This window comes from Ctenopharyngodon idella, chromosome 7, assembly GCF_019924925.1.
Source record: "Ctenopharyngodon idella isolate HZGC_01 chromosome 7, HZGC01, whole genome shotgun sequence".
Lineage (NCBI taxonomy): Eukaryota > Metazoa > Chordata > Actinopteri > Cypriniformes > Xenocyprididae > Ctenopharyngodon > Ctenopharyngodon idella.
Window position 1 is genome coordinate 50,014,309 of NC_067226.1, and position 10,957 is coordinate 50,025,265.

Genomic DNA, 10,957 nt, shown 5'->3' on the forward strand with positions numbered 1-10,957 from the left:
AGTCTCCTAGGATTTATGTGTAGACAAATTGGAGAGATTGGTTAAAATTTTTTATAAATGATATGTCGTCCCAATTAGGGGCGTAAATATTGGCTAATTTCAGGGAAACATTATATAATGAACCAGTTACTACTACAAATCTTCCCCCTCTATCAGTCTGAACATTGCTCACACAGCATGGGGTGTTCTTTCAACGTTGAGACTGTGGTTACCATTGCTTCTAGCGAGTCGTGATGGGAACTGAGGGTTGTTTCCATATTCTCCATAGTATCAGACATAATGGTTTGCTTAGTCTGAATGGAATGGATTTGCCCCGCTATCTCCAGTTGTAGAGCATCCATTTTGGTTTTGACCTCCGATCGAACGTTTTCGACAATCAATCCAATCTCTGAGAGGAAGCTCGCCATCTCTGTTTTGATGGTATCCGACATCTGACTGTGAGAGAATGTTAGTTCAGTTTTAACCAACTGAAGAAGCGTATTGTCTTCTGGCATCAAAGATAGCTCCTCGCGGTTGTTAGCAGCAGCCTCCATGCTAGCCTGCTTTAGTTTGGGACTGTCGAGCCGTGTCTGTCTTGTCGTTGATTTTTTAACGTTTTTGCTTGTCATTTTACAATAGATTGGTTAATAGAGATGCAGGGTGTTATAACGGACAAAGTTATCCCTTTTCAAAGTATACTTGATCGTATCTTAGTGTAAATAAAATGAAATTATATGAGAGCGCAAACGAAACGCGACTACCTCCTCATCTTGCCGCCGGAAGTCCTCTTAAATGACACTTCTATAATTCAAATTTACACAATTCAAATTCAAATCATATTGTCATATTTCTAGCTCCATAGTATAGCTGGTAGTTTGCGGTGGTTCATTTTCCTAGAAGTCCATCAAAAGCCCAAGGTGTAGGCAGTAGCAGGTGAAGTCTCTTTAGCTATCTATTAACCGGGCTGAGAGTTGAAGCAGTCCATCCTAAGTAAAGCTCATTGTGGAAGACTGAAGTGATGCAGACACTGATCATTTAAATCCCCTCATTGGTTACTCAGCCTAGAAAAAAAAAGTCTACACCAAATGGTTTAAAAGTTATGATCTCAAAAATAAGTGAATACATAACAACAACATAAACTATAGGTGAAAATAGGTGCAAATATTTAAAAAAAAACATGTAAATACTTTTGTTATGGATGATGTACAAAGAAAGTTAAAGTACACTGTTGAGCAAGAACTAAGGCCTGTTACAGTAAATGCTACTATGCACTGAAATTTGGAAACAGTAACTGCATATCATGTAACAACAAATTAATGACATCCAAATGTCTTTTATGTTCTAGGTTTTTGACAGAGTTTCAAATTCCTAATTGATAACTAAATTTTGAACCTAACATTGTGAAACTGTTTTCCACAGATTGGGCAAATCTTTAAAACAAAATTCAGTGCCACCTTCATTAAATTGACAGTTATTTCATTCAGGTGGGTATTTCTTTATTTTATTTGCCTTATAGTAAGAATATATTTCATTTTTGGAAAACAATTTTTATTTTTTAATAATTTTTTTTTTTTTTTTTTTTTAGAAAAAAAGTCTAGTATAGTGCTCAGTGTAAATGAGTACACCCCCTTTGAAAAGTAACATTTTAAACAATATCTCAATGAACACAAAAACATTTTCCAAAATGTTGACAAGACTAAGTTTAATATAACATCTGTTTAACTTGTAACATGAAAGTAAAGTTAATAATATAACTCAGATTACACATTTTTCAGTTTTACTCAAATTACGATGATGCAAAAATGAGTACACCCCACAACAAAAACTACTATATCTAGTAGTTTGTATGGCCTCCATGATTTTTAATGACAGCACCAAGTCTTCTAGGCATGGAATGAACAAGTTGGCAACATTTTGCAACATCTATCTTTTTCCATTCTTCAAGAATGACCTCTTTTAGAGACTGGATGCTGGATGGAGATTGATGCTCAACTTGTCTCTTCCTCACCTTTGTGACGCCATACAGTTTTGAAGCCATCAGTTCCAAAAACATTTATCTTGGTCTCATCACGCCAGAGTATAGAGTCCCAGTAGTCTTCATTTTTGTCAGCATGGGCCCTGGCAAACTCTAGGCGGGCTTTTTTCTACCTGTGCTTTAGGAGAGGCTTCTTTCGTGGACGTCACCCATGCATGCCATTCCTCTGCGGTGTGCGCCGTATTGTTTCACGGGAAATAGTCACCCCAGTTTGGCTTTCTACTTGTTTAGATAACTGCAGTGAACTTGCATGCCGATTTTCTTCAACCCTTCTCATCAGAAGACGCTCCTGTCGAGGTGTTAACTTCCGTGGACGACTCTGTGAGATGGTTGCAGTTCCATCTTTTTTAAATTGTTGTACCACTTTTGCTACAGTATTCTGACTGATAAGTAAAGCTTTGCTGATCTTCTTGTAGCCTTCACCTTTCTGGTGTAAAGAAGTTATTTTCTTTCTCAGGTCTTGTGACATTTCTCTTCCATGTGGTGCCATTGCTGACAGCATGAAATGGGAAGGGGTTGTAACACCCTTTTATAGTCAACTGTCTGCTGGACACCTGTGTAATGAATAATTAGACTCACCTGTGGTTGAATTCTTGTTAAATTAGACATTTGTAGTCTAAAATTTAGCTTTGCTCCAGAGACTTTCAGTGGGGTGTACTCATTTTTGCATCACCCTAATTTGAGTAAAACTGAACATTTTGTTCTCTAAGTTATATTATTAACCTTACCTTCATGTTATAAGTTAAACAGATGTTATATAAAACTAAGTCTTGTCAACATTTTGGAAATTGTTTTTGTGTTCTTTGAGATACTGTTTAAAATGTTACTTTTCAAAGGGGGTGTACTGTATATATATATATATATATGCTTTAAATAACAATTTTATATTTTCAAGCATTCCTATTACAAATGTTGTAATAATTCAGTGATATTTTTGTATGAACAAGGAGTCTTATAACAGAAGGTATGAACCACACAGAGATCTATTCCCACCATTATTGAGTCAGTTTGGAAGACATGGAAGACACAGAAGCATCTAAGGCTAAACCCTAATCCATCGAAGAACTATGGCAACTTCTCCAAGATGTTTAAAACAACCTACTGTACCTACAATCTACCTTAAAAACTGTGTACACCTAGGAAAGAGCTGTTTTGAAGGCAAAGTGTGGTCACACTAAACACTGACATGATTTGCATAATAAACGTTAATTTTTAAACAGTACAGTAGTTTGCTGGTAGGTTGTTTCAGGATCTTGGAAAGGCTTTGACAGTTCTATGGATGTCGGCTTTAGTCTCAATTGCTGTCTCTTCCTGTAATCCCAGACAGATTCAATGATGGTGAGATGAGATCTGAATGTGAACTGTACCATCTATTGTTGGGCTCCTTATTTATTAAAAAACATGTCAAGATAATTCCAAAACTTGCAAAAAGAATTTGTAAATCTAAAATTCTACTGATATACTAAGGCAAAAGATATCAGTAACTGTCAAATGTTTTTGTGAATCATCTATATTTTGTTAATAAAAGCATCTAACAGACTTGTATAATACCACAAGAAAACTACAGCAAACAAAAAATAGCTGCAGTAATGAACCAAATGTGTTATAAAATTTTCTGTACTGAATCTTACTCATAAAAAAAATGACAATGACTCTTTCTCTTCCCATCCCTTCTGTAGTCCTGGATCAGTCATCACTGATATGGAAGTAACGTTTAGAAACATACCCAGTGTTGTGGAGATAACCAATAGTATTACAAATGGTACCACCTCTTTTAACATCACCAGTGTAAATGGTAAGTCAAACAAGTGATATCTTCAATGCAATGTCATTCAAAACTATTTAGAATGCTTTGTGTATTATTATTCATTGTTATTAAACTATTGTTGTTTATAGATCTTCTTTATACACTATTTTTTATCTTGTTGGAGATCAATAGTTTTTTCAACTGTTATTTTTATTTAACTATATTCTACAAATTATCCAAACACACAACAGTAACAACCACAACCAGTCCTACTACAACTACAACCACACTTAGTCCTACTACAACAACCACAACCACAACCAGTCCTACTTCAACAACCACAACCAGTCCTACTACAACTACAACCACAACCAGTCCTACTACAACTACCACAACCAGTCCTACTACAACTACAACCACAACCAGTCCTACTACAACTACAACCACAACCAGTCCTACTTCAACAACCACAACCAGTCCTACTACAACTACCACAACCAGTCCTACTACAACAACAACCACAACCAGTCCTACTACAACTACAACCACAACCAGTCCTACTACAACAACCACAACCAGTCCTACTACAACTACAACCACAACCAGTCCTACTACAACTACCACAACCAGTCCTACTTCAACAACCACAACCAGTGCTACTACAACTACAACCACATCCACAACCAGTCCTACTACAACCACAACCAGACCTACTACAACCACAACCAAACCATCCACAACTACAGCCAAACCAACCACCACACAAACAACAACAACAACGCCCACCACCACAACCACGACCACAACCACGACCACAACCACACTACCAGCACGTCCTCAGCCAACAGTAGCCTTACAGGTTGTCATTATAGTGGTATTTGTTCCAGCGCTTCAAGACCAACAAAGTCCAGAATTTAAGAACCTAGCCACAAAGGTAGAGGGTGAGGTACGTCTTAAACTGCAGAGCATCCACATTCTTCAAAATCTTCTTTAGGGTCAAGAGAACTGAAGAACAATACATACATATTGTATGATTCGCAAAGATAAGGATATGATGGATTTTAAAATGTTTTTGTTTTGATTTTAAATGCTTATATGTTTTAGTTTTTTAAATAACAGTAAAATTCAAAAGCAAAAATCTAAACTTAATTTCATACAAAGGATGAAAAAAAGATCTACATCCATGAAATGTAATTGTTTCATAGAATATTTAGAAACATTCCTAAAACTGACTCACTGTTTCCACAGTTTGATGTAGTCTACAAAACAAAGTATGGGGATCGTTTCATCAGGACCATTGTGCTTGCTTTCATGTAAGTTAATAATTTGCTTCATTACTTAATTTACACTCTATCCTGCTTTCAATGTCAGACAGATTGTGTGACATTCTTAACGTATGGTTGTGTTTTGTTTTAGAGCTGTTGCCAAAACCCGGGCAGAACAAAATGTACAGGCAGATGTTAAGTTAGTGTTTAGTGAAACGTCAACTGAACCCATCCCCAGCAGCACTGCCATTGTGGAGACTCTGAAAGAAGCAGTTGCAGCTCCAAACTCAACCTTCAACCTTAGTGTTGATACCAACACTATTATTGTCGTTAGTAAGTTCAAATCACAGACGATTTACAGTTGTCTGATATGCCTAATTTCTAAGAAATTTACCATGTTAGCTTGCCTAGAAAACAACAGTTTGTGATAATTTTTAAAATTATTTTTGTAGAATCACCGCAGACAATTCCAGTGACAATCCTGACTGATGGAACCTTTGTGGCTGCTCTTTCAAATAAAAGTTCACCTGAATTTCAGAACAGGGCAGCAATGATAAAAACAGGGGTAGGTGTAATGTGTCTTCGTTTTTGGTTATTTCAGGAATTTAGTCTAAACAGCTCTCTCTTTTTTGCAGCTTGAACCTTTTTTCTTTGCTGATTACCTTGGATTTTTCAGTACCTTAACCATAACAAGCTTCAGGTACGCATATGCTGGCGTGTTCTTGAATATAGCTTTTGATTTAACATTATACTCAGTTTTAATGAATGAATTTTGATTCACATTCCCTCTCTCTAGTGATGCCAGTGTAAGAACAAAGAGTATTCCCACGATCCGAAACTCCATGGATCTTACATTTACAGCGGAGGCCGTTCTACCCAATAGCACCCAGATAGTGAACACTATAGTTCGAGCAGCCAAAAACAACTCGTTATCCTTCCAGATCTTCACATCTGAAATTGTGATAAATGGTACAGGTAAGTGATGCACTTTAATCTTTTACTCAGACGAATATTTTTACTATAATTACTGCACTCATAACAATGTAGGATAGAGTACAGTTGTGTTTTTTATGCGATATTGCACATAATAGTATTCCCTCCTGCAAGTTCCGCGCTATTAATGCAGGAAATTTATTCACTATAGCGTAGGTTGAATGAATAAATTATCTACAGATGAATAGATCAAAACAAATTGCTTGAAATCTAAATTTTAAATCAAAATGGCACTTTTTTTGTTTAAACTAATAAATTAAGTTCAAAATTTGAACTCAAACTGCCTGGCGCCATTACACTCAATTTACTGTCCAAATTTAAATACACTTTAAGGTGTTCATTAACAAATTCACAAACAAATTTCAGGCTCTGATTCGAAAAGTATATTTGTGTTTTGAAAGTATATTTCATACTTGTGCTTGGAGTCAGTTTTTTTATTTGTGATAATGCAATGAAATATGCCAAATTGTGTGGATGTAATTTTTGGCCAGGCTGTCATACAAAGAAATTATGAACACATGCAAAAACAAAAGAAAACCAACAAAATATTAATAACTGATTATATTGTGGTCAATGTATGCTTTTACCTGTGAGCTTTTTGGTTTTATATGCATTTTTTGCATAGTAAAATAAAACCTGTAGCTGTAGTTTGCTCTTTTCTTGACAAATAATTTTGTCAGATAAATACCTTAATTATATGTATATTTTCCTCATACTGTATTTTGTTAGCTTAATCCAACTTGTAGGGTCATTAAAAACAAACACTTTTGGCCACTACTGTATTCCCAATAAAAAGGACTTTAAATCTTTGAAGGAATGCAGTTTATGAGCTTTGACACAGAGAGAGAATGCTAATGTGTTAACATTCAAAACAGTTGAGACTTGCAGTGTTACAACTGTACTCTGTCTACTAGACGAGCTTTAGGCAAAATTCTGAACGGTAACTGAATGATAAACTCTGTCTGTTCTGCTCTGTTTTCTTTGTAATGCAGCATTTTCATCAGCTGAAGTCAGCAGCAAGATCAGTGTGTTGACCGCTTTAGTCCTGGTTGCTGTGTCACTTCTGGTCCCATGGTTTGATTGACCATAACTACACATCCCAACATTACTGATTCAGACAGGTCTGAATGTCTCCTTGCACATCTGCTCAAGTGAAGGACTCATACATAAAGCTACCGATGCTACTTAATGAGTAGTAATGAACGTACTGTTTTACATAAGCCTATTCTGAAAATTTCGAACTTAAGCTATAATGTATTCCATTTCAGTTCTGGATCTGTATGTTCCTACATGTTTTTATAGATTTAGGTCAGAACCCAGCATTGTGCACTTTTATAAACACGTAAATTCACTACACTGGTTTGTAAACTCTAAAGTTTGCTGAAATGCACATTATCACTGGGATTATAAATGTGATAACACAAGTTCCACAATTACCTGCGATTAGTTTTTAAGCAACAGTTTTTCCTTTTTTTTTTTGATGTGATCAGTCAAATGTTTAATGGACCATTTCATTTGATTCTCAGTTTTATGAAATTGATGACCTTAAAATCAGCCATCCTCGGATCAAAACTATCTACTCAGTTTAGATGAAAATACTCTACATATTAAAACTGAAGGAGGACAGAAACATAACTACTATGCATTTTTAAAATAAACACTACTATGTACTGACAGAGGAAAAAAAGGTTCATTTAAAAATGATATATCTCTTTATAATCACACCCAGACATTTATCTCATGTACACATACTTGCAGCTCTTCTGAAAGCGAACATAAGCCATGTAATGGAAAATCTGAGTCTCTTTTATGCTGGCTGACTTTGAAGAGTCTGGAACGGGTTTTGATGAGCAAAAGGATGAAGTGTTTCAATGATTATGAAACCTGTAAAACAACTTGGAAGAATGATAAATATCTATAGGATGTGACATCAGAAACGTCTGGTGGAAAAACGCACAGATAAGACGGTCTGATAATATTACATATAAAAACCTGTACAAAACAATACTTTGCCGCAGTTGGTTTTCCTCATCTTCTAAGCATCATTCTTAGTTTGGTAACTACATAATATTTAAGTCATGTTTCATGCAAAATTATCTGTATCATACCAGTATTTTCTAAATTATTTAGCAAAAAAAAAAATATATATATATATATATATACCTATCAAATATTTCTGATGTTAATTTAATGAACCTAAAGGTCTTTTCTGTGAATTCATGAGAAATGTATTGATTGTTATATTGTTCACACTGGATGTGGTAATTATTTTTCTATAACGGTTATGCATGCAGTAATATTTATCACTTTTCTTAGGACATGCTAAATAAACTGTGGTGACACAACTATGATTATGATGGTGATAAATAATAATAATAATAATAAAAAGATAATTCAAATTTTTAGTCATTGTATTATTTTTCTCTCTTCCTTTCTCTCAGCATTAAAAATTTTCATATCAACTGAATTTTATTTCAGATTTAATCTATCTTCCTACAGCCGTCTGTCCAGTTTTAGCAGTTTCATATGTGATTCATTGGCTTTTCGTAAAGCATGTGATATGTACAGTAAATTATTACAAAATATTATCAATTGATAGTTCACCCAGTAATGTCATCATTTACTTACCCTCGTGACATTCTAAATCTGTATGAGTGTGAAAGACACACACAAAAAGATATTTTGTTTTTACATTCCATGCAATGAAAGTTATGGGAAACAACCCATTTATTGTTTCACATATGAAAGAAAGAAAGAAAGAAAGAGTAAAAATTTTTGGCTGAACGATCAATTTGGAGACAAGACTGCAGCCTCCAATATACATTCTTGGCCACAAGTTATGTCCGGCCTAAGAAAATTGACATCTTCACCCTTTTATTCAAATATTATTACAAATTTGTAAAAGATTTTGTGAGCATAGTTGTGCTTAGAGTCAATTGTTTTTGTTGTGATAACTAAATGAAATGCCACATTGCAAGGATAATCATTTTTGGCCTGGCTGTCATACAAAGAAATTATGAACACATGCAAAAACAAGAGAAAACCAACCAAACATTACAACCCCATTTACAGAAAAGTTGGGACATTTTGCAAGAAAATGCAATAAAATCAAGAGTCTGTGATTTGTTAATTCTCTTCCAACTTTTGTTTAACTGTCAAAAGTACAAATAATAGATTTTCAGAAAAGAAATGTTTTCACTGACCAACTTAATTGTATTTTGTAAGTATAAACCAATTTTCAGGGCAACCACCCAGTAGAGCGTTACAGTAATCTAGCCTTGAGGTCACGAATGCATGAACTAACTGTTCTGCATTTGTCATTGAGAGCATATGAGCATATAGTTTAGATATATTTTTAAGGTGGAAGAATGCGGTTTTACAAAACAGCACACCCAGGTTCCTAACTGACGACGAAGACAAGCTATGCATTCCATTAATTTGTGAATTGGTAAGTTCTTCAGGGCGTGAAGAAATATAGAGCTGAGCATCATCAGCGTAAAAGTGAAAACTAACGGCATGCTTCCTAATGATATCTCCCAAGGGTAGCATGTACAGCGTGAAAAGCAACGGTCCTAGTACTGAGCCTTGCGGTACTCCATACTGAACCGATCAATATGACATCGCTTTATTTACTACTACAAACTGATAACGGTCAGATAAGTATGCTTGAACCATGCCAATGCAATTCAGGTTTAGAGAGTCTTTGAAACCACACTGATGTAGCACATGCAGGAGGAGACGTTGCATGTTTTACTCTAATAATCATGGACTTCCCAGGAAAGATGTAATCTAGATGGTAGTATATGTCTCTGTACAATCCCGATATATGCCTCCACCTCATTGATTCCTTCACACATATGCAAGTCACCCATGCCCCATACCATGTCAGATGTTTGCTTTGGCACCTGTCACTGATAAAAGTCTGGATGGTCCCTTTTGTCTTTGGGACTGAGAACATGATGTCTGTTTTTTTCCAAAAACAAGTTGAAACGTGGACTTATCTGACCACAGCATAGATTTCCACAGTCTTTTAGACTGTCTGAGATGAGCTCGGGCCCAGGAACTCTGCAGCATCTCTGCACTGAACAGATGTATAGTTTTCTCTTTGTGTAACAGAGATTCTCCTGAGCACATGTGGCTATATTTACCACCGCAGCATGCTGTTTTGTCATGCAGTGCCATATCTGAGGGGTCAAAAGTCATGCACATTCAACGGAGGTCTCCTGCCTTGCCCTACACTGACTGAGATTTCTCTGGATTCCCTGAATCTTTTCACAAGATTATGTATGGTAGATGGTGAAAGACCTAAATGCTTTGCTATCTTGCACTGAGAAATGTGATTTTTGAATTGTTTGACAATTCTCACATGCAATTTGGCACAAAGTGGTCAGCCATGAACCATTTTTGCTTGCTTGAAAAGACTGAGATGCTCCTACATATAATCAAGATATGAACTTGATTATATATAGGATGTTTATTTATATAGTCGACAAGAAAAAAAAAAGTTTGATTATTAAAATTAGTTATAATTTATTAAAATGGCCTCAGTCAAAAGTTTGTGAACCACTGATTCTTAATACTGTGTGTGGCTACCTGGATTATCCACGTTTTTTTGTTTTGTGATGGTTGTTCTTGAGTCCCTTGTTTGTTCTGAGCAGTTAAACTGAGCTCTGTTCTTCAGAAAAATCCTCCAGGTCCTGCAAATTCTTCAGTTTTCAAACATTTTTTACACATTTGAACCCTTTTCAGCAGTGACTGTATGATTCTGAGATCCATCTTTTCACACTGAGGACAACTGATGGACTCATTGATGGACAAACTATTAAAAAAGGTTCAAACATTCACCGATGCTCCAGAAAGAAACACGACGCATTAAGAGCCGGGGGTCGAAAACTTTTGAACAGGTTGAAGATGTCCAAATTTTTCTTATTTTTTTTA

General features: G+C 35.5%; 1 protein-coding gene across 1 annotated transcript in view; it reads left to right on the forward strand.

Annotated features, from left to right (window-relative positions):
* LOC127515672 (mucin-2-like) overlaps positions 1 to 8,418 on the forward strand; it is a 30,134-nt gene extending 21,716 nt beyond the window's left edge. Inside the window, exons 4-12 of the mRNA XM_051899557.1 lie at positions 1,399 to 1,463; positions 3,694 to 3,809; positions 4,013 to 4,707; positions 5,010 to 5,074; positions 5,178 to 5,359; positions 5,479 to 5,591; positions 5,662 to 5,726; positions 5,823 to 6,001; positions 7,012 to 8,418. Coding sequence (XP_051755517.1) covers positions 1,399 to 1,463; positions 3,694 to 3,809; positions 4,013 to 4,707; positions 5,010 to 5,074; positions 5,178 to 5,359; positions 5,479 to 5,591; positions 5,662 to 5,726; positions 5,823 to 6,001; positions 7,012 to 7,103 — 1,572 coding nt within the window. The 3' untranslated portion in view covers positions 7,104 to 8,418. The remainder of the gene's footprint in view (positions 1 to 1,398; positions 1,464 to 3,693; positions 3,810 to 4,012; positions 4,708 to 5,009; positions 5,075 to 5,177; positions 5,360 to 5,478; positions 5,592 to 5,661; positions 5,727 to 5,822; positions 6,002 to 7,011) is intronic.
* Positions 8,419 to 10,957: the final 2,539 nt, after the last annotated feature.